Source organism: Pongo abelii, chromosome 5, assembly GCF_028885655.2.
Source record: "Pongo abelii isolate AG06213 chromosome 5, NHGRI_mPonAbe1-v2.0_pri, whole genome shotgun sequence".
NCBI lineage: Eukaryota > Metazoa > Chordata > Mammalia > Primates > Hominidae > Pongo > Pongo abelii.
In genome coordinates, this window is record NC_071990.2 from 17845718 (window position 1) to 17870500 (window position 24783).

Genomic DNA, 24783 nt, shown 5'->3' on the forward strand with positions numbered 1-24783 from the left:
GATTAATTAACTTATGAGTAAATCAGACTAAAAAAAAATCACTGGTGAAGATGAGAAGGATGGCCAATACTGTCTGATTGAAAAAAATTACTATAGGTTTGGTGCTTTTGTTAACCATAAAATTTCTTATTTTCCTCTTTTTTGGGGGGAGAGGGTCACCCAGGCTGGAGTGCAGTTGAACTATCACAGCTCACTGCAGCCTCAAACTCCTGGGCTCAAGGGATCCTCCTGCCTCAGCCTCCTGAGTAGCTAGGAGCACCAGTGCACGCCACCATACCGAGCGATTAAAAAAAAAATAGTTGCAGACAGGAGGTCTTGCCCTATTGCTCAGGCTGGTCTCGAACTCCTGGCCTCAAGTAATCCTCTCTCTTCTGCCTCCCAAAATGTACTGGGATTACAGGTGTGAGCCATTGCGCCTGGCCCTATGATATTTCTTTTAGACTAAATATATGGTTAGCTTTCTGTATTAGAATAAGTTGTACATGAAAATTACTATTTATCTAGAATTCAAATAACCAGACATTTTAACCAGATATTTTTTTCCACAATACATCTGATGAGAAAAAACAAAAAACAAAAACAATGTCTTCTCTCACAAGTCCATGGTTTCAGCATCCACTGAACCTTCCAGGTCGATCTCCCTCAGCTTCTCAATACTCAACTTTCATATAAAGTGGTTCCTTCTCCTAGCTTTTCATGATATCATCTCTAGCATACTGAAGTGCAAAACTCTCCATATTCCCATCCTGCACTCCTTTCCCCTTCTGTCTCAGCAGGCAATCTCCAGCAAAGTATGGTTTTTTTTTTTTTTTGGTGGTGGGGGGGGGGTTCTTACTGTATTTTTAATATACATTTCCTCGAAAAGTAAAGATGTGAAGCAATTTTACATGTTTAGTATTTGGCATGTCTTTTACATGTAAAAGTATCTCTTCATATTTTTTAAATTTTAATTTTTTTTTTGAGTTGGAGTCTCGCTTTGTCGCCCAGGCTGGAGTGCAGTGGTGCGATCTCGGCTCACCACAACCTCTGCCTCCCGGGCTCAAGTAATTCTCCTGCCTCAGCCTCCTGGGTAGCTGGGACTACAGGTGCTCGCCACCAAGCCTGGCTAATTTCATGTTTTATCTTTTTTTATTTTTCTATAAGTTATTGGGGTACAGGTGGTATTTGGTTACATGAGTTAGTTCTTTAGTGGTGATTTGTGAGATTTTGGTGCACCCATCACCTGAGCAGTGTACACTGCATCATATTTGTAGTCTTTTATCCCTCGCTCCTTTCCCACTCTCCCCCTCAAATCCCCAAAGTCCACTGTATCATTCTTATGCCTTTCTGTCCTCACAGCTTAGCTCCCACATATCAGTGAGGACATACGACGTTTGGTTTTCCATTCCTGAGTTACTTCATTTAGAACAATAGTCTCCAATCTCATGCAGGTCGCTGCAAATGCCGTTAATTCATTCCTTTTTATGGCTAAGTAGTATTCCATCACACACTCACACACACACACACACACACACCATGGTTCCTTTATCCACTTGTTGATTGATGGGCATTTGGGTTGGTTCCATGATTTTGCAATTGTGAATTGTGCCACTATAAACATGCATGTGCAAGTATCTTTTTCGTATAATGACTTATTTTCCTCTGGATAGATACCCAGGAGTGGGATTGTTGGATCAAATGGTAGTTCTACTTTTAGTTCTTTAAGGAATCTCCACACTGTTTTCCATAGTGGTTGTACTAGATTACATTTCTACTAGCAATGTAAAAGTGTTCCCTGTTCACCGCATCCATACCAACATCTACTGGTATTAAATCATTAATTCACTTTTACATGAATTAACTTTCTGTATAGCTACTGAATGCCTACTATATATCAGGAACGGCTGGTGCTTCTTCTGTAAGGATTCCCATCAAACTGCTGTTTTTTCTTTTCCTTTTTTTTTGAGACAGAGTCTCACTCTGTCACCCAGGCTGCAGTGCAGTGGCATGATCTCAGCTCACTGCAGCCTCCGCCTCCTGGGTTCAAGCGATTTTCCTGCCTCAGCCTCCTAAGTAGCTGGGAATACAGGCACGCACCACTATGCCCAGCTAATTTTTGTATTTTTAGTAGAGACGAGGTCTCACCATGTCGGCCAGGGTGGACTCAAACTCCTGACCTCAAATGATCTGCCTGCCTCAGCCTCCCAAAGTGCTGAGATTACAGGCATGAGCCACTGTGCCTGGCCCTAACTGCTGTTTTTCATGCCCATTACCACTACTTGTGTTCCAGCTGTTATTATTAAATGTGTAGAGCAATGTTCCCCAAAGTGTGTTCTAAGGAACCGGAGTTTCATGAGCTAATCCATGAAAAAACACCAAATCATGTTGGAAGTGGTGCACGTTTTATCCTATTTGAGATTCTCAATGAAATTCTCAATATTAAAGGCTCTGAAAAGTCTTCCAGAGACTTTTCAGAAATGAAGTCCAGGAAAGAAGCCTATTTGATTGTTTAACATTTTATTTCCCCAATTCATTTTGGTGAGGAGACCCTTTTTGGGGTAACACCTATTAACATGCCTTGGAACTACTACTTCTCAGCATATCCCTTAGCAAATGCAGCCCAGGTGACTCAGTAGCTACCTTCCTGGGCTCACTGCTATTGCCTTTTATCTCTTGCAGTCCAAACAGCAAATTACAAACCTCCCATGGGCAGGATCCTTTAATGCTTAATCACTTCCAAGAGATCTTAAGCACTGAGCACACAGAACCCATGCTCTTTGGCCTGGCATTGAGACTAGCCACAATAGGCCCTCTCAGCCTATTAACCCCAAATTCCTCATGCTCCAGTGGAACTTGTCCTTACCTCAGAATTACTAAGTATAATTTCATCTCTGTCCTTGTTTTCTCCTTCATTTCCACCCTTCAAAATACGTCATACCCCTTAAGGCCCAGTTCGATACATTTTTCCTCCCAGAACCATTCTTGGTTAAATTCAAAGGAATCATCTTTTCTTTCTCTGAAACCTTACAACACTGTTTAGTCCTTTTTTATGGCTCCTATCTCAATTATTTTATTTTTCACTTATCATGTATATGATCTGTGTGTGTGAGAGACAGGATTCATTCATTCATTCATTCATTCATTCATTCATTCATTCAGAGACAGGGTCTCCCTCTGTTGCCCAGACTGGAGTGCACTGGTACTATCATGGCTCACTGCAGCCTCAGTCAGCTCAATTGATCCTACCTCCTCAGCCTCCTGAGTAGTTGGGACTACAGGCACATGCCACCATGCCCAACTAATTGTTGTTTTTTGTAGAGATGGGACTTCGCCATGTTGCCCAGACTGGTATCAAACTCTTGGGTTCAAGCAGTCCTCCCACCTTGGCTTCCCAAAGTGCTGGGATTACAGGCATGAGCCACTGTGCCCAGACTGTATATATGTTTTATCTCCACTTGTAGACTAAGTTCCCTGAAAGCAGGATCCATATCGAATTCATCTTTGAAGCCTGCAATGTTTATAGTAGTCACTTTATAATTACTTATTGATGTACTCAATGGCGTTAAGATCTTGCAGGGAAGCAGGCACTTTTTTACATTATAAAAGACTAGTAAGTTATATGCAATGTTCCCTCTCTCTTGCCAAAAAAAAAAAAAAAAGACTAAGTTATGTTCTGAATAGTTTCAGCACTATATATACTTTATTTTAATGCTTTTAAAACTGATTTAGGTATATATGATGTACTCAACTTACATCATCAACCCGAGATCCAAATTCAATTTTGTTACTTAAACATTCACTCTGGTATTATAATAACCAAGTTTCAAATGAACAGTTATGAAACAATAGTTTCAGCCAAGAGAATGTGGAATATTTACTGCATTCAAGGGCTCTTCCAATGACTCTAGAGACCGACCACACAGGCGTAATCCAGTTAATCTTCCTGCCTCTGGGCAGGACTGAACTTCAACACTCCTAAGAGATGATGATCTATCTTGTTTTTAAACATTTCCAGAAAAGGAGATTCCACAAACTCCCTTTAATGGCATCTTATAATACTTAACTTTTATTCCCAGGACATTTTCCTTTTCTTTTGACCTAAGTCAACTCTCCTTACTTTAAACAGCCAATAGAGACTATTTTCCTTTCTTTTCTTTTCTTTTTTGTTTTTTTTTTGAAGTATCTTTACTGCTCTCCTTCTTATATCCTGGGCACTGTGCCCAAGCTTGATCCACGGTGAATTTCAGTGACATGCGTCATCCTAAATATTAAGGAAAAAAAAAAAATCCTCCCACCAAGAACCTTTGGTTTTCAACCTCATTCTGTGCTGCTTTCAATAACTTCTGGTTTCTGCACTAAAAAAATCTGCAGTCAGTATTTACTGAGCATGACCTACAAATCAGGCCTAGTAGTAGTCATCTAATTCATTAATTCACTTATCCATTCACAAACATTTATTGAGTACCTATGGTGTGCTAAGCGCTAGAATTATAGCACTGAAAAAACATGCAAAGACTCGTGGAGCTCACGAGTATCCTATTACTTGCATTATCTGTAGTAATACTTATATTATTCATGTCCCTTATGAAGCTCCCAGTGAGGTGAAGGGAGAGAAGCAATATGCAAGCAAACAATAAACACATATGGTGCCAGGAGGTAATCAGTGACACAAAAATGTAACAGCAAGGGGGCACTGGAGAAAACTGGAGCAGGTCCTGTGAAAGCTTGTGGAAAAGCACGACAGCCAGGCGGAATAGCAGGTGCAAAGGCACTGGGGCAGACAGCACCTGTGTGTTCAAGGACTGTGTTTTGAACACAGTTATTGTTATATATAGTGGAATAATCATTTATTCACTTCTTCAGTTATTGTTATATGTAGTGGAATAATCATTTATTTTCTACATGTTAATTTGTCATGCCTACCTCTAACTTTTTTTTTTTTTTTAATTTTTGTTTTCTTCATAGAGACAGGGTCATGTTGTGTTGCCAAGGCTGGTCTTAACTTCTGGGCTCAAGTGATCCTCCTGTCTTGGCTTCCCAAAGTGTGGTATTACAGGCATGAGCCACTGCATCCAGGTCAAACTTAATTTAACAATTTGCTATTCTTCAAATAAAGTTAGAAAGCTAGAGATTTACATTCATAGTAATGCTACTTAAAATAAAATGAAATCTACCTCAAATTTTGAGGGTCTACCTGTCAGTAAGAATTATTCCAAAGTCTGTGAAAACTTCTAACAATCAAAGAGTTAATCATTTAAAGTTGTTTTTGCTAATAAAAGGGCACATGAGACAATTTTCATTTTAAGTATTTGCCCCCTAGAATTCAGACAAATATTAAAACCCTGCAGATGAAAAAAGAGTCCTGACAATACCGATAGATACAACTGTTCTTTGCTTGCCAAATAGCAGCGCCCTTTGAACTGCATTATGTCTTGAATTTCAAAATCTTTGATCACAGGCATTTTAGAATGGTGATACCTCAAACCAGTCATGGAGTATAGGTTGTTATTTTACTAAACATTTACTAGGAAGAAAGCTGAAGTCCAGAAATCTACAAGATTTTCCTAAAACTCAAAGCAAGTGAATAGAAAAATTTTTGTTATATTTTTTTCTCAGCTGGAAGTGATCTCCCAATCCCTTCCCTCCTATGAAATTTTACAGCAGTTTGTAGCTCCCATGACACTGATTCACATACGGTCCTGTTTTATGCCTCGGTTCTTCTGTGTGGCTCTTACTTCCAAATCTAAATGGTGAACTCCATGGCAGCAGGGACTATGTTCCATGCACCCCATAGTGCCTGTTTCAGGATCTCATACAGGGCAGGCACTGTATGTAATATTTTTTCAATTAATAAACATATTACCAGGGGAAGGAGTTGGAACACAGATAAAAGCATGGAGTGGATGTAAGAACTATTATGAGTAAGCAGAGGTTCAAGCTGCAGGATATATTTTTAGATGTTTCATTACTTTCACATGCATGGTTTGGGGGAACTTGATTCCTGCAATGGTCAAATAAGGATTCAGTCACTAGATGAGCACTGGGGTCCCCTTCAGCATCATTATTCCATGGTTCAGGTGGATCAACAAGCAAGGGCATATCATACACAATTTGTAGTCTGCACAGAAATTAGAACATTTATTTGTTTGACTGCCACTAGAAAAATTATGGCCATTACTAACGCAGTTTTAAAGATGTTTAAATTAATTCCTTTGTCATGTCCTTGACATTTCCCTTGCAATCTCGTGTTAGTTCCATAAACTATTTACAAACTATTACCCTTCCTTTCACGCCAAAATGTAATTAAATGAATAACACAAAGTTTGTCACAAAAGGAGACATGCTTTTCTTAGGTCTTTACAGTAGTTTTGATTTTCCCATACAAAATACACTGACATTTCAAAAGGGAGAAAACCAATTTCTCAAGACTTATTCCTTGGAAACTGACTACTTTGTTTTTTTCTAATTTTTTAAAAACTTTATTTTAGAGAGAGGGTCTTGCTCTGTCACCAAGGCTGGAATGCAGTGGCATGGTCATAGCTCACTGCAGCCTCAACCTCCCAGCTCAAGTGATCCTCCCAAGAGTAGCTGGGACTACAGGTGCATGCCACCATGCCCAGCTAATTGTTATTTTTTGTAGAGATGGGGGCTCTCTGTGTTGCCCAGGCTAGTCTTGAATTCCCCTGGCCTCAAGTGATCTTCCTGCTTTGGCTTTTCAAAGTGCTGGGATTACAGTTATGAACCACCATGGCTGGCCAGAAACTGATGACTGAAGAAAAATAAAGTCTTATTTTTTGCAAACCCACCATATTATACTAGAAAAATGTTATTTAAGACTTCTAATTGGGCCAGGCTCAGTGGCTCACACCTGTAATCCCAGCACTTTGGGAGGCCAAGGAGGGCGGATCACCTGAGGTCAGTAGTTCAAGACTAGCCTGACCAACATGGTGAAACCCCATCTCTACTAAAGATACAAAAAATTAGCCAAGCATGGTGGCACACATCTGTAATCCCAGCTACTTGGGAGGCTGAGGCAGGAGAATCATTTGAACCCAGGAGGCGGAGGTTGCAGTGAGCCAAGATCGCACCATTGCACTCCAGCCTAGGCGACAGGGCGAGACTCTGTCTCAAAAAAAAAAAAAAAGATCTTGCTCTGTTGTCCAGGCCAGAGAGCGCAGTGGGGCTTGGGGCAATCATAGCTCACTGTAATGTCAAACTCCTGGGCTCAAGCAGCCTCCTGAGTAGCTAGGACTATGGGCACATGCCACCATACTTGTCTAATTTTGCTGTTGTTGTTGTTGTTGTTGTTGCAAAGATGGGGTCTTGCAACGTTGCACAAGTTAGTATCGAACTCCTGACCCCAAGCAATTCTCCCACCTCAACCTCCCAAAGTGCAGAGCCACTGTACCTGGCCCAGCAGACTTCTTAACGCATACAGCTGAGTAAAACAACAAAATGCCAACCAAATATAAATTTTACATTTTATCAATAAGAACCAACATTGTGAGAACATTTTTTTTTGTAAAGGCATTCATAGCTTTTCAACTGAAAAAACAGCCAAAAGCATAGATGTTTTATAGTCGTTTTTGAAATCTGAAAGCTATTGTCTTCACTGTTTTCAACAAAATTTGACTCCACCTTCTCAGAATCCCACTCCTTCCTCTTAGTTTGCAACTTATAAAACTCATATCAGGATTTAATTCCCTGCAGCTTGCGGTACATCTGCTCCACCTTTATCAGGCTCTTAAAAATGTTAGCTTTGCATTTTTGTGAACCACTGAACATCTAATATAGTTACTAAAGCTGTTTTTAATAAGGCAAATGTGTTGAGAGATATATATAATCTGAGGTAATGAAGTTCCATGACTTACGAATAGGATGTAGTACAGTTAAACTCCACTCTTACTTAAAAGTCATCTCTGATGGCATTTCAGCAAAATTCAATTTACAGTTAAAAAAAAAAAAAAAGGCCAGGCGCAGGGGCTCATGAGGTCAGAAGATTGAGACCATCCTGGCCAACACATGGTGAAACCCCGTCTCTACTAAATATACAAAAATTAGCTGGGTGCGGCAGTGCACGCCTGTAATCCCAGCTACTCGGGAGGCTGAGGCAGGAGAATTGCTTGAACTCAGGAGGTGGAGGTTGCAGTGAGCTGAGATGGCGCCACTGCACTCCAGCCTGGCAACAGAGCTAGACTGTGTCTCAAAAAAAAGAAGCAGCAATGGCCAGGCACAGGGCTCACGGTTGTAATCCTAGCACTTTGGGAGGTGGAGGTAGGCGGATTACTTGAGATCAGGAATTTGAGACCATCCTGGCCAACATGGTGAAACCTTGTCTCTACTGAAAATACAAAAATTAGCTGGGTATGGTGGCATGTGCCTGTTATTCCAGCTACTCAGGAGGCTGAGGCATGAGAATTGCTTGAATCCGGGAGACGGAGGTTGCAGTGAGCAACCTCCACAATCTCGGCAGATTGTGTCACTGCACTCCAGCCTGGGCAACAGAGCCAAGACTGTCTCAAAAAAATAAAAAAAGAAGCAAGATCTTCTATGTTCCTTGGAGAACCAGAAAGCATCCGTGTTTTAAGATATGTAATCTGTAACCATTTTTCTGATCCATAAAAACGAGGTGTGAAGGTGCTTTCAACTGCATTATCTCTGTATCCTTTCATTTGTCCTTTCGAGTTGTGTGCTTTCACTAATATGTTCTCCAACTGCAAAATGGTCAATCTGGAAAGCAATAAACTAACACCCACTTGTTACCTTTTTCAATTTTAAGGGCTATAGGGAACTCAAGTATGTACTAGGCATGTTTGTATCCTCTTGCTTACAATCTAGTTGAAAAGGCAAAACACAAAACAAGTATTCTTTTTCTAAGAAAAGTAATTTTTTTCCCTAAAATCATTTTAATACCTCTCAGAAACCCTCCTCAGACACAAAGTGATTAATATTTATTATGTCAAGATAATTTAATTTTATGTAAAGAAATATTTCTGGACATATACATCAGATTTTTGCAAAGTGAGGCAAAACCTGCCCCTTTTTGTTTCCTTTTAATGTCATCTCAAATGTCACTCCTTTATAAATTTTTTTTTTTTTTTTTTTTTAGATGGAGTCTTGCTCTGTTGCCCAGGCTGGAGCGTAGTGGCATGATCTCAGCTCAGCACAACCTCTGCCTCCCAGGTTTGAGCGATTCCCTTGCCTCAGCCTCCTGAGTAGCTGGGACTACAGGTGCCCACTACCACGCCTGGCTAATTTTTGTATTTTTAGTAGAGATGGGGTTTCACCATGTTGGCCATGCTGGTCTTGAACTTCTGACGTCAAGTGATTTGCCTGCCTTGGCCTCCCAAAGTGCTGGGATTAAAGGTGTGCGTCACCGCACCCGGCCTCCTTATAAAACTTTAAAGGATACTATTTCTCATTATCCTGAATTTCCATATCTGTCTAATCAGATTCTGTATGTGTGTATATATATGTATACATCTATTTATATACAATTCCCTTTGTTCTGCTACAATATTAATTCTTAGAGGATAAAGCCTTGGTTTCCCTAATCTTTTCATTACCAAACAAAAATACTATGCAGCCAAATTTACATTTTAAAGCAACTTTTGCTGGGCATGGTGGCTCACGCCTATAATCCCAGTGTTTTGAGAGGCTGAGACTGAAGGATCACTTGAAGCCAAGAGTTCAAGACCAGCCTGGGCAACATAGTCTCTACAAAAAATAACATTAGCCAGCTGCAGGGGCATGTGCCTATAGTCCCGGATACTCAGGAGGCTGAAGCAAGAGGACTGCTTGAGCCCAGAGGTTTAAGGCTGCAGTGAGCTGTGATCATGTCACTGCACTCCAGCCTGGGTAACAGAGCCAGACTGTCTCTAAAAAATAAAATAAAAATAATTAAATAAAAGGCAACTTCCTGCTGAACTACCTCTTAATCATGTAAATCTTTGTTTTCACATGTGACGTCTGCTTAAAATAGCACAGATCAGTCAGCGTAAATCCTTCAGTGGCACAGCCAGGATAGCAGCACCCCAACGATACTTTGCCAAAGCCTCCATTTTTACTTCAACTGCCACAGTAACAGACTGGTGTCACCCTACAGGCATTACCTTTGTGTTTACTGGATTCCCACTGTTTTCCCAAAAAGACACAAGAAATGATCCTATTAATCTGTATATTACGTCAATGGTCAGCCAACTTCTCAGCTCTGAGAGATTCCACCAACGATCAAGAAATCCTTTGGGTATATTGAACACAGTGAGATGTCTAGGGAAAAGAAGAAGGAAGGGGAGAGCCAGGCATGATGGTATGCACCTGCAGTCCCAGCTGCTTGTGAGGCTGAGGTGGGAGGATCACTTGAGCCCGGGAGTTTGAGGCTGCAATGAGCTATGATCACACCTGTGAATAGCCACTGTACTCCAGCCTGGACAACCTACTGACATCCCATTGCTAAAAGGAAATAATAATAACAAAAAAAGAGAAGGAAATCATAATAATAACAAAAAAAGAAGGGAATGTAGAACTATAAGGGAATTTCTCCTTCCTGTAATTCTCTCCCTTTCCTCACCTTGCCTCCCTGCCCAGTGAAGTACAACTCACACTACTCAAGACCTGCTCAAATGTCACCTCCTCCAATGTTTTCTCAACTTCCTCCCTATAATTACTGCCTCCTCTGGGCTGTCTTAGCCAACAGCTCTCCCTCTCTAACACACACTCATCTACTAAGTAACTGCACATTTTACATTAATTTAGGATTGTGGTAACATAAACGGAATACCTACTAAGATAATGCTTGGCACACAGTGAAACTCAGTCTATGGCAGCTACTGTTATCAATATTATCATTATGTACTGATGGACTTCTCTCCCCCATTAATAGCACAGCTACTGCTGTAGAGCGTTTGTTATGTACCAGGCACCAATCTAAATACTTTATATTCTCACCAAGCTGGAAGGTTTTCTGAGCCAGGGACTGTGCTAACTCATCTTTATTCTCTCTAGGTACAGGATAGTGTAGATGGGTACTCAGTATTTGCTGAATTAAATAGAAAGAGAAGTGAAAAGGCAGAAAAGGCCATGTGTGTGGGAGCTGCTATAGACTGTTTGGTTCTGTGTCAAAAATATCAATGCAAAACACACTACTTCCTAGAGCCCAAATCTAAAATCAAAAGGGCTTCCCTTGGGGAAAAAAATTCTGCTCTATGTGGACTTGCTTTGCTTTGTATGAAGGAGTGTGTCCTCTCCTCTACACTGCCTTCTTCCTCTCTTTGTACAATTAATCCGCTGTTCACATCTGCAGACCCAGCTGCCATTAACAGCCTATTCTGCCACTATCTAGTTTGAAAACTGAGCCCCAGAGCTCTCTTGAAAACCCCCATTTCTCCAGTTTTAAGAACATTAGCTTGCCAATGTCCTGTTTTGTGGTTACTTTTCAACTTTGTCAATTTGAAAGACTACAATTAATATGAAACTGAACTTCAAATTCGTTCACATTTCACCACACCATGTTATGAGAGCACTGAGTCATACCAAGTAAAGTTCTAGATTTCATTTCATGTTCAAATTTTTCTTTTAATGCCAAGTTTCAACGCTTCTCTCTTTTTCATCTTTCTCCTAATATCAAAGTTGTAAAGACTCATAAAAAAAAAAAAAAAAAAAGGAAGAGTTAAACTTCATTCATCTCAGAGGAACTGGACTGAAATTGAAAGGAAACCCCAGCACCGAGAGCCTGTGTGATCACAGAACTGCCTTCACTACTGCTTTTCTAAAAGCAGCTCTGCCAGCAGGAACTCCAGCCTGTATCTGAACACATCTCCCAAGGAATGCTAGAGTCATCACCCTTATTACTGGTGAGTTTTTTTGACAGATCTACCTTCCCATTTAAACATCTGTCAAGTAACAGCTGTCTTTTGGCAATGTAATTAATCATTTCCTTTACATATGCCTATAGATACATACCAAATAATGTCTTGCATTACACAGTCGGCACTGACTGATTGTGAAGATGTAAAAGCCTCTTAAAGATTCAAAGCCAACAGCATTTGCTGCACATTTACAAGACATTGTCCCTGATCTCAGGGAATGCACAGTCTGTTCTAGGAAACAACTATCTTTGGAAAATACTACTCTGCATTGCAGTTCAAATTTCTATGGATGCAAGGAGAAGGTATGTCTACAAAGGGCTAATTCATGCTTTCATTCATTTAATGAATAAATCTGAAAACAGGAAATCATCCTCTCAAAACCCAGACCAATATTAAAACAGCACAGAGCTTCCATTTAACACTGCACACATAAACTAGTGGTGCATAAGCAATGAAGCACTAATTCAGTTCTAAGTCTTTCAAATACTCTACTCATTTCATATTTAATCCTTTATCGTTCATTTTCAAAATCCGCTTCACTGGTTGCTGAGGGGTGGGGGTCGGAGTGTCACAAATGCACAATCTGTGGTATTTCCAGTTCTTTCATATCCTGATCACTTCTCAAAAAACCTAGCCAACCAAATAACTTCTCCAACAGCACATTCAAAGGTGATGTGGATATTTTCAAACAGAGAATACTTCTTCTTCAATAAAAACAGTCCAAAAGATAAGTTGCAAATGTCTAAGCATGTGCTATCAGATCCTATCTGCTATCTCTGATAAATGATTATTGTCACTCATAAAAATGAGAAGAAAAATAAAACCTAGATTAAATCTGAGTCACACTAACATCACCCACCACGAGCAATCTCTGGGTCTGGCTCAGAACTTCTGGACCAAGACCTCATTTCATGTGCCTATCTCTCCAGTCCCCTCTGCCTCACTGCACCATGCCAGGTGCATACAGCCAGAGAGGAGAATGCTAGGCTGACTCCACGGCCCCAGGTCACCAAAGCTAAAGGACCTGAGGCAGTCCAGGGGCTGCAAACATTTACTCCCAGTTAAGTTACGCTGGAAAGGACTGATGAAGAGTTCACACTGCTGGGGCTGACTCGGGCCAAGTGGGAGCCAAGAGACTCCCTGGTCCAGAAGGCTTTCACTGTTCTAGACAGGGAGATGGATCAACACCAAGAGACAAGGGAGATGGATATCTTTTCTTCCTGGGGCCTATACTCCATGTGACTGGTACTCTGTCGGTGGTACTGTAGACATCTAAAGGCACAGAGTTCCAGTGAGAGCATTTGGTTCTGAACAAAGCTGGGCAGAAGGAAAGGGGAGAGTAGAACCTGTAGGAATTTCAAGATAGAAACATACAGCACTTCACTTGAACTCGGGAGGTGGAGGTTGCAGTGAGCTAAGATCATGCCATTGCACTCCAGCCTGGGCAACAAGTGCGAAACTCCATCTCAAAACAACAACAACTGCTAACAACCACCACCACCACCCTATGTTTCTGAGGATTGTTTTGTTGTTAAAAAGAGAAAAAAAAAAGCCTTGGGAAATTTTTAGAAATATGATTTATAATGACAAAGTGTGGTATATTGCATTTCTGTTCCAAATGACTCCTGGCCCTCCTGGTAAGGGAATTACACACCCCTGCCTATTGCCACATGACATGCAGTGCCTATAGTAGGAAGGAATACAATTCCTGACCATACTGACATCAGGCTTGGCTGTGTGACTTGCTTTGGCCAATTAAGTATGAACAAAGTGACATATGCCAGTCTGGGCAACAGCTTTAAGAAGCCACTGCACAGTTCTCTTTCTTTGTTCCCCTCTGTGACAGTATTAGCAAGTCCCAGATAGGGGTTGTTCCTTCAATCTGGAGCCCAGATTGAAGTCATATGGTACATGGCCACAGGGAACCTCGGCTGACATGTAATATCAGAGAAATATATTTTTGTTGTTTCTAGCCATTGAACATTTAAGGTTGTTACTGTTGCATCACGGAGCATAAGCAGACTCACACACAAAGCAGTTCCTTTAAAATGAACCTAGATTATTATCCACTCTACATTGTATACTTATCAATTATCTTCTATCTTGCAGCCCTATGAATTTCTTCAAGTACAGTTCTGATCATGTAGCTTTTCTATATAAAGATCCTAAATGATCTTCATAGCCTACCAGATTAAGTCCAGACTCCCAATGCTCTAGAAACTACACTCTCCCAGTTTTTTAAAATACGATCTTCCTTTCATGTACTCTACACTTTAACCAGAGTGTGCAACTTATTTCCTAATACATCAATTACTTTCTTGTTTGTCTTCCTTTACGTACATCTTGATTCTTTTTTTCTTTTGAGTCAGAGTCTCGCTCTTGTTGCCCAGGCTAGAGTGCGGTGGCAGGATCTCGGCTCACTGCAACCTCTGCCTCCTGGGTTCAAGCAATTCTCCTGCCTCAGCCTCCTGAGTTGCTGGGATTACAGGCACCCACGACCACGCCCAGCTAATTTTTTTTTTTTTTTGTATTTTTAGTAGAGACGGGGTTTTGCCATGTTGGCCAGGCTGGTCTCGAATTCCTGACCTCAGGTGATCCGTCCGCCTCAGCCTCCCAAAGTGCTAGGATTATAGGTGTGAGCCACTGGGCCCGGCCCCTACATCTTGATTCTTGTCCTAAATTTCTGCACTTTGACACCCTATCCATACTTGCAGGCCTCCTGAAGCTCCATGTTTAGCTATGAAGCCGCCTTCCTCGGAAGACATAAGACACAAAGTACTGAAGTAGAGAATGATGATGTTACCATAATCTAATTTCCACTACTTAGATTATAGTATATCTAATCTTCCTCATCATGTTATGAATTCTAGAAAACAAGAACTACTAGTTTAGTCACTCTTGAACCCCACAAACTCCTCACACAATACTTTTCACAGAAAGTTTTCATTTAATGTTTGCCGAATTAATACATTTTGAATGGATAAGTAAAAACAATTCCTAGGAAAAATGCATAGCGAGAAGGTTATGCTGTCATTGAGTTCATGCAGCTGGAACACTCCTGGACCCAGATATAAAAGTTAAAATGTAAAAGATCAAGGTAGGTCTGCTGCATTTGACTGGGTAATTAAACAAGCAAAAGCCTTAGGAAGCATACTGGTGTTCGGTACTAAGCCACGGGTTTGATCTGAAACAGAGCTGTCCAATAGAAATATAATGCTAGCCATATAAGTAATTTAAAATGTTTTTGTAGACACACTGAAAAGTAAAAATAGGTCAGCCATGGTGGCTTATGCCTGTAATCCCAGCACTTTGGGAAAAGGCCAAAGCGGGCGGATCACTTGAGGCCGGGAGTTCGAGACCAGCTTGGCCAACATGGTGAAACCCTGTCTCTACCAAAAAATAGAAAAATTAGCTGGGCGTGGTGGCACATGCCTGTAGTCCCAGCTACTTGGAAGGCTAAGGTGAGAGAATTGCTTGAACCCAGGAGGTGGAGGTTGCAGTGAGCCGAAATTGCGTCACTGCACTCCAGCCTGGGTGACAGAGTGAGACCCTATCTCAAAAAAACAAAAAACCAAAAAAGTAAAAAGAGATGAAATAATTTAATATAAAAATAATATATTTAAACCAAATATATAAAAAATCTTACATTCTTTTTCTTTCTTGTACCAAGTCTTCTAAATCTAGCATATATTTTGTACTTACATCTCAAGCAACACCAGTCACATATCACATGTTCATAAACCACTGTGGTTAAATGGCTACTGTACTGAATAGTACAGGTCTAGAACTCACCTCATTGAGGCCAAATGCTTAGTAGCAAAACAGCAGAGGCAACAGAAAATGAAGGCAGTCACAGATTGTGAAGCTAGACTAAATAAAGTTGCGTTTCAGATGGCATAAGCTGTACCTAATAAGGTTTCCCCCTCACTTTTTCTGAGCAATTTTTATAAAGGCAGGTTTTTGGTATGTATCTGTGTGCTTCTTCAAATGATTCAGTTTCAAAAAGTAACAATTTTGTTTTGTTATAATGTAGTCAATTTCTTCAGCTTACAATTTTGCCAAAAATTTATAAACATAGAAGTGAGATCAAACACCTTGAAGTTCAGTAACCTAACTCATAAATAAAACAAAAAACATTGAAAGTGAATTTAATTCACAAGTTCTAACATTCAAATAAATCATACATGAAACTCACAAAAAATTGTGAGTTTAAAATGAGCAAACCGAGTAAAAAAGAGCATGATCCTAAACAAAGTGATTTTTCAGTTATTTATATGTTTTCCCCCAGATTCTTCCTTCTTACTCTTTCCTTATATCTTGGCACATAAAATCCAATACACAGAAAAACTCATTTACAATCATATGGTGTCAAAGAAAATCCACTTGTCCCTCTGTATCCTTGGAGACTGGTTCCAGGAGTCCCTGAGGATACCAAAATCCACAGATGCTGAGATCATCCTGGACTGTACCTGATTGGCAACCAGGAGGTCTAGACTGGAGCCAAGCTCTCCCCCCTGGACAGTTTTAGCCAATTAAGGATCAGTCTCCTTGGTCTTGAATAAAAAGATTTAAATGGTCTAAGTTTAAAAATCTCTTCTAGCGCCAGGCATTGTGGCTCACTCTAGCACTTTGGGAGGCTGAGGCAGGCAGATCACCTGAGGTCAAGAGTTTGAGACCAGCCTGACCAACATGGAGAAACCCTGTCTTTACTAAAAACACAAAATTAGCCAGGCGTGGTGACACATGCCAGTAATCCCAGCTACTCAGGAGGCTGAGGCAGGAGAATTGCTTGAACTTGGGAGGTGGAGGTTGTGGTGAGCCAAGATCGCACCACTGCATTCCAGCCTGGCCAACAAGAGTGAAACTCCGTCTCAGAAAAAAAAAAAAAAAAAAAAAATCTGTTCTAGCTATGTAGTGCTAACTTGGGACATAGAAGGTTCTCAATAAATACTGAGGGACAGAAGAAGAAAATGAAAAAAAGGAGGAAGAATTCTTTTTTTATTCCTGTGTGTGTTTCAATGTGGCTCCTTAGGAAGGAAAGAAACTTGTCCCAGATAAAACAAAACCATGACAAGCGAGGGGTCTTGGAACATGCCAGACATTCTGGGGCCACCTGGGAATGCGGAAACTGGGCTTCTGCAAGCAGAGCTGCTTTGACTGAGGACACTTCCTTGTACCTATCAATAGAGCATACGTAATGGCATAATTAGGTAGTGATTCTCCATACAAGTGTCTTCTTCCTCTGCACCACCTCCTGCCAAAATCCAAAGTTAATCAGAAGGTGGCTAAACTAACAAGCACTTTCCCCCTTCTTCTTCTTCTTTTTTTTTTTCTCAAAGAGACAAGGTCTTGCTGTCACCCAGGCTACAGTGCAGTGGCACGATCATACCTCTCTGAAGCTGCAGACTCCTGGGCTCAAGCGATCTTCTCACCTCAGCCTCCCAAGCAGCTGGGACTACAGGGACATGCTACTATGCCCAGCTAATAATAATAATAATAATAATAATGTTATTATTATTATTGTTATTGTTATTTTAAAGACAAGGTCTCCTTATGTTGCCCAGGCTGGTCTCAAACTCCTGGCCTCAAGCAATCCTCCTGCCTCAGCCTCCCAAAGTGCTATGATTACAGGCATGAGCTACCACACCCAGCCGAATTTCCCTCATTTACACCTATCTGCAATATTTCTCAGACAAAAACCTCAGACTCAAAACTACAGTCACACTGAGAAGGAAAGACACTCCAATCCCACAAATTATGAGACAAAGTCTCTTTTTTCCCCCTGTAAACTACAGAGAGGTAAGAAGCAGATGTCTCATGTTTGCCCAAAAGCTTGCTTTTCCGTTTAAAAGAAACAAAACACACTTCCATAAATACTACATCATAATACACAACTGGTAAAAGTACTAAAGGGTACGCATGAGGCTTATGCTGAAATAAATGTTTCTCCACTCAAGAGTGCAAATTTACAAAATGTAACATTTATCAAAGAGAAAAACCCAAAGATATGGTACAAAGCAATTTATAAAGACAGAAACTTATACACATTTCCCTTGTATTCTGACATGCTACATTACACAAGCAATATAAAAAATTTTAAATCTAACTTTTAAAACTCAGCTGGAAGAATACCTTCATCTTCTCCTTGCCCTAACACAACACTTAGAAAAAATAACTTTTAGGAATTAGGAACAAAAGAAACCCAATTGGGGAGGCCGAGGAAGGAGGATAGCTTGAAGCCAGGAGTTTGAGACCAGCCTGAGCAACAGAGTGAGACCTCATCTTTACAAAGAATTAAAAAATTAGCCAAGTGTGGTGGCTCAGGTCTCTAGTCTCAGCTACTTGGGAGGCTGAGGCAGGAGGATTGCTTGAGCCCAGGAGTTTGAGGCTGGAGCTTGAGGATGCAGTGAGCTATGATTGTGCCACTGTACTCCAGCCTGGGTGAGACCCTGTCTCTTAAAAAAAGAAAGACACCCAATTTGGGGAAAACAAGTGTATGAATTCTCAACCCCACCACCACCAGCAGCACCATTCATGAATCCATGGCTTTTCTTAATTTTCATTGGTTCTTCCTCCTCTTTTCATTCTCCAAAGCAGAGTGAGTCCCAAGGTGCTATCCTCTATTCTCTCATGTCTTCTATTCCATTTAATCCTCTTTTCCTTGACAAGAGATACCTCTTCCTCCACTTCCTACTCTCTTCGCCCCAATAATTTACCTCATCTTTGTAAGGCAGGGTCTGCAAATTCGTATCACCTGCTAAGCATCCTATCAGATGGCTGCCATCATTTCCAGCTCAGCCCACTCTAGAACATAATCAACTTCCCACTGAACCAAACTAGCTCTTCCTTCTTTAGTTTCTGTTGATTTGACTTTTCATTCACTCAGTTTCAAACCCGAGACATCTCTGACTCTTGCTGTACTGTCTTCTCCTATATGCTGTTAGTATCAAAGTCCTGGTTACTTTATTTCTGTAATGTTTTCATAATTCTTCCCTTCCTCTTTCCTACTCTAATGGGCACTGCTCCTATGCAAACCCTTATTTCCTTTTTTTCTGATGTATTTTACTGAATACTACCACTAGCCTCCCTACTGATCAAGCTTTGTTCAAAACAGGCAATAGAGACACTGAAGGTATCAAGGTCCAACCCTGACATCAAGGCCTGCCACAGCTGGGTGATACATCACTGTGCAGTGATAAGAGTGTCTTTTGTATGCTAATGAGATGACTGGTGGCTGGGGTCCCTAGGTGGCTTCAAGATAGGGCTGCTTACCAGAAAGACCAAGGGTTGGGACATTTAGCCCCATTCTTGACTTCTGGGAGGGGAGAGACACTAGAGACTGAGTTCAATGGATTCAATCAATTATGCCTATGTGATGGAGCCTCCATAAACATCCCTAAACTACAAGGATGGGAGAGCATCTGGGTTGCTGAACACAAGAAGGTACTGGAAGAGCAGTACACACAGAAAGGGCAGAGAGGCTTCACACTGCCTTGCCCTATGCATTGCTGCCATCTGACTCTTCCTGAGTCTTATCCTTTATCATAAGCTAGCAATATTATGTAAAGGGCATTCCTAAGTTCTGTGAGTCATTCTAGCAAATTATGGAACCTGAGGAGGGGGACATGGGAACTCTTGATTTATAGCCGGTAGGTCAGAAGTATAGGTGGCAACCTGGGACTTGTGAATGGCATCTAAAGTGGAGGCAGCCTTATGGGACTGAGCCCTTAACCTGTAGGTCTGTGCTAACTCCAGGTAACATGCCAGAATTGAACTAGATAGTAGGGCACTCAGCTGATTTTGGAGAATTGGAGAATTTACTTGTGCTGGGGAAAACACCATATATTTGGTGTCAGGAGTGCTGTGGGTAAATACAGTTCAGTCACCCAGGATTCCTCTTCATGTACCTTTAGTCCAACTCTATGCCTTGCCCTTACCTGAGCACAGTTGACACTTTCCTAGTTCTATGTCTTGGCACATCTGTCTATAATCAAATAACCAAATGTGGGCTTTTAGAAGCTCTGTCTGTTTTTCACTCGATGTATCCCAAGTATTTAATGTTTTTGATGTTTTGATGGTTAAAAATTTTATTTTTGAATTGTTTATTGATAGTATAAAGAAATATATTTTGACCTTTTTTCTGCCACCTTGCAGGAGCTTGTTTGCAGATTTCTTAAGGTTTTTCAAGTATACAACCTTATTGTACCTTATTGTAAATATACTTTTGCTACTTCCTTTCCATCTTGAATTTCCTTTACTTCTTTTCTTGCTTAACTGCACTGCCTAGGACCTCCTGTCAATGCACAATATAAGTGGTTAGATCAATATCCTCGCCTTATTCCCCATTTTAGGCAGAAAGTATTCAGTCTTCTACTATTACTTAGGATGTCAGATGTAGATTTCTCATGGGCCTTTTATCATATTGAGGTTTCTGTCTACTGTTAGGTTGCTGCAAGTTTGTATCATAAATTCATAAATAAACATTGAATTCTGTCAAATGCTTTTTTTCCTGCATCATTTTTTTTTTTTTTTTTTTCTGAGATGGAGTCTTGCTCTGTCGCCCAGGCTGGAGTGCAGTGGCGCAATCTCGGCTCACTGCAACCTCTGCTTCCCGGGTTCAAGTGTTTCTCCTGTCTCAGCCTCCCAAGTAACTGGGACTACAGGCGTGTGCCACCACACCCGGCTAATTTTTGTATTTTTAGTAGAGACAGGGTTTCACTGTGTTAGCCAGGCTGGTCTTGATCTCCTGACCTCGTGATCCGCCCACCTCGGCTTCCCAAAGTGCTGGGATTACAGGCATGAGCCACTGTGTCTCACCCCATTTTTTTTTTTTTTTTTTTTTTTGAGACGGGGGTCTGTTGCCCAGGCTGGAGTGCAGTTGCATGATCAAGCTTACTACAGCCTCAACTTACCATGCTCAAGTGATCCCACCTCAGCCTCCTGAGTAGCTAGGACTACAGGCATACGCCATCATGCCCTGCTAACTTTTTTTATTTTTAGTAGAGACAAGGTCTTGTTATGTCGCTCAAGCTAGTCTCAAACAATCCTCCCACCTCGGCTTCCCAAGGCCTGGGATCACAGGCGTGAGTCACTGCACCTGGCCTTTTTCTTCATCTTACTAATATGTTCACATAGTTTTTCTTTTTCATTCTGTTAATAAGAATTATAGTGATTTTTTCATAATCATGACTTTTTTTTTACAGCAGTTTTAGGCTTACAAAAAAACTGGGCAGATAGTACAGAGTTCCTATATAGTCTCGCTTGTCCCCATTCTCTACTGTTAAGAACTGTTTCCCCAATTATTAACATCTTTATTAGTGTGGTACATTTGTTATAACTGATGAACCAATACTGATACATTATTCATAACTAAACTTCACGGTTTATATTAGGGTCCATTCTTTGAGCCGTATGGTTCTATGAATTTTGACAAATGGATAATGTCATATATCTGCCATTACAGTATCACACAGTACAGTTTCCCCTATGCTTTACTTATTCATCCCTATCCCAACTCCCTCTCAATTAAAGACAGCTGTTACTAACAATAGTATTCAAAGAGTACAATCCCAAGGATTGACAGAAAGGATGTGAGACCTTTCCTGCATAGCAGTCGGGTAAGAATAATGGTAACTCAACCATGGCTGAGTTATCATTAACTCAACTGGACCAGCTAGGCATTTAGATCTTCTTAAGAAAGGATTAAAAACAGCTGGATCTATCTGCTGCTAAACCCTTGCACTAAATTCTTAATTTCGGTTTTGGGTTTTTCAGATTGAGGATTTATTTCTATTGGGTTATTTTCCAAATCAGTTATGCCACTTTCTATAGCTTCTAGTTCTCTCCAACATTTTTCAATCTTATGTTTTATGTCTTTGAAGATAACAAATATATTCATTTTGAAGTTCTTGTCTAATAATTTGGTCATCTGAAGCATCTATGGGTCTATTTCTAATTTTTATTATTTCTGTTGGCTCTTGTTCATGTCACATCTTGTCATGTACCTCCTTAACTTTGATAGTGTATTGGACATTGTATTTTTAAAACAGTTTGTGGAATCACTAAAGACAGGATTTCATTCACTTCTGCCAGGCGCCTATGGGCACCTGCATTCTGGTATCAATTTGTTCCAATTTTTGTGCTTGAGATTTCCTGGATCATATAAATGGCTTGGAACCACACAACAATCCATGTGATGGCTGGTTTACCTCTGTTTCACCTTCATACCCTACCGCTGGCTGCATCTCAATCCACTTTACCAACCCAAAGTATAAGGAGATTAGCAAGGACTCCACCTCTGGAAGGACCTGAACTCCAGTACTTTGTCCTCCTCAGCCCCACAAAGCAGTCAGCAATATGCATTTGCTCTGTCTTTAAGCCGCTCCTTCCTGAATGGCGTATATCTAAATGCTAGGTTCATCTCTCTAAAATTTTACCTCTTTCTGGATCTTGGTCTAGTAATTCCTCACTAACTTGGCTTATCTCCAGTGCCTTCAAGCATAAGTTTTTAATATTTTGTCCAGTCCTAGTTGTCCTCAGTGGAAAAGGCAATGCTAATTACCTAGTTTGTCATTTCTGACAGCAGAAGTCTGAACAGGAACTTTCATTCTATGAATTTCACAAATGTTTTGCCTCTTGTGGTCTTTAATATAATCAATTTTATATTACATTGTGCACATACCAATCATCCTTTGGTATATGTGGGGAATTGGTTCTAGAACCCCCATGTATACCAAAATCCACACAGACTCCAGTCCTACTCTGTTGGTCCCCTGGAACCCACCTATAGGAAAAGTTGGCCCTCTGTATACATGGGTTTTATGTCCCCCGAATACTGTATTTTCTATATATGAAAAAATATATAGAAAATATATTGGTTGAAAAAAATTTGCATATAAGTGGTTGAAATTGGTTGAAAAATTTCAACTAAATTGGTTGAAAAAAATTTGCATATAAGTGGACCTGGGCAGTTCAAACCTGTGTTGTTCAGGGCTCAACTGTATTCCCCTCCCCCCACCCCCATTAGAATGCTAGAGCTCTGTCTGACTCATGCAGCACCTGTCCCCTGCCCAGAATAATTATTTGTTAAATTGAAACAACCAGGCTTCTATGATGCTTTTGATTACATATGCCCAAATCTCATCGTTTTAAATAAAATTTTATTCTTACATAATCATCATTAAAAGCACCTTTCCCTTTCCCACTTTCTTTCAACATTTACATAGTTTCTATGAGGAAAGGCCTGTATCTACTTTGTGTCCGTCTTTATTTGATTCTATTGTGTCATTTATTTGAGTTCAAGATGATCTTTATGCTTTCCAGATGTGCCTTATGGCATGCATATATGCATTGTTTAACATCGTGATTCAGCTTTAATTTTATTTTGAAAATTTCATGACACTTCTTAGGAACAATCAATAGGATATCTAGCAAAAATAAGGCTGGGAACCACTAGGCTATATATACTCACTAGAAAGTGACAAGAACATTCCTGTGTACAAAGCAATAGTGGTTTTTAAAAATGTTTTTCTGTCTCTTTTTCATTTCAGTGCTTTTCCTTCACTAAGCAGGCATATGTGGAGTTGCGCAGTATTTCATTGGTATTTTTCTGTGGGGGAATACTTTGTACTACAAGACTGACTGTTCTGAAACTTTGGGGAACCAACAGCAAGGGATGTAAAAGCTAGATAAACAGCACTTATACATTCCAGTAGAGACCAGTTTTAGGGATTATATCTACATCGACAATTGCTCAGGGAGAATCTCCTGATTCCCTAGATTTGGCCAGAATGCCACTGCCAATACTTTTCTAATATATTATATATTTCCTCTTTCTCAACAGATCTTATATCATTTGTTCAATGCATGCCTTCCTTGCTAAAGCTGAAATTCTTATTGCCAAGGACAATGTCTTCAATAAGTATAAGGTATACAGCAGCATTTTAGTGGGTTTCCATAATCCAAGAGCTAAGATGGATTGTTCTTCATAACCCCAGGGGAAAGTAAGCTTTGTCTTTTCTGGATTCCATGCCATCACCCAACTTGTCTTAGATTCCGACCATATAGTTTGTGTAGGTAAAGGCTGTTCTAATCCTATCTCAAGAACCACAGCTATAATCAGTATCACTGGCCAGGGGCTGGTCAAATTTCTCATTCCTTTTGGTGCTAAGTGTCCCTCTGATACTCAGCAAAATGCTCACTGGTAACAAAATCCATCTTCAGTTATTCGGGGGCTGGTCATTCAGATTCCTTACTTCTCATATTCCCCCACTTCCCTCCTCTAACTATTCTCTAACTTCTAGGCTTCTCAATGGTAAAGATGCCATCAAAGGTTGGCCGGAGCAGGTGGTGAAAAAAATAACTAGTGGCCATGGTGATGGGCTAGGAACTCCAATGAGGCATATAAAGTTGGTAGAATGTTGAATCTCTATTTAAAAGTGTGAAGAACTTTTCCAATGATAACAACTAATCTTAGTGGGGCACAGGAAAAGATTGTTTGTCCAATCAGTAATCACAGTTACCAACTGCCATCCTATGATGTTACCATAGTTGTTCCTCCACATTCTAGGCTGTTGATACTGTGCAGTCCCAGCTCTTCCATTCACTCAATCTGTGAGTTAGGACATGCTATTTCGTCTCTCTGAGTCTCATTTCATCATCAAGAAAATAGAAACAATAACCTGACAGGTTTGCTTTGAAGATTACAGCATTCATTCTGAGAAAGAAATAATGTGTGAAAGTGCTCTGTCAATGTAGAGCGACATTCTAACTTTACGTTAACACCGATATTAATTGTTTGTTCATGATGTGAGTTTTAAATTAGGATGCTGTTTTTAGTTGTCAATGAGACAGATGTTCTACATGGGTTACAGTGATAAATTAAATCCTGGATTTTTGCACACTAAGCCAGTATACATGCCATATTTCATATTAGTGC

General features: G+C 40.4%; 2 protein-coding genes across 9 annotated transcripts in view; both read right to left on the minus strand.

The window, feature by feature from the left end:
- The window catches only part of KIF13A (kinesin family member 13A), a 233525-nt gene that overhangs the window by 113226 nt on the left and 95516 nt on the right, over positions 1-24783 (minus strand). The window lies entirely within an intron of this gene.
- On the minus strand, positions 3-24781 carry LOC129059889 (zinc finger protein ENSP00000375192-like). The gene is made up of 2 exons (XM_054557255.2): positions 8494-24781; positions 3-8170 (listed from the first exon to the last, which is right to left on the minus strand). Exons 1-2 carry the CDS (start codon positions 8649-8651, stop codon positions 7972-7974), a joined length of 357 nt encoding a protein of 118 aa, XP_054413230.1. The 5' UTR covers positions 8652-24781; the 3' UTR covers positions 3-7971.

Excerpts from the sequence above, each read along its gene's own strand:
- LOC129059889 (XM_054557255.2), bottom strand. The coding sequence starts at position 8,651 with ATGAAAGGATACAGAGATAATGCAGTTGAAAGCACCTTCACACCTCGT. Across the intron at positions 8,171-8,493 it reads TTTTTTATTTTTTTGAGACA|CTCTGTTGCCAGGCTGGAGT; the intron begins GTCTTGGCTCTG and ends GACACAGTCTAG.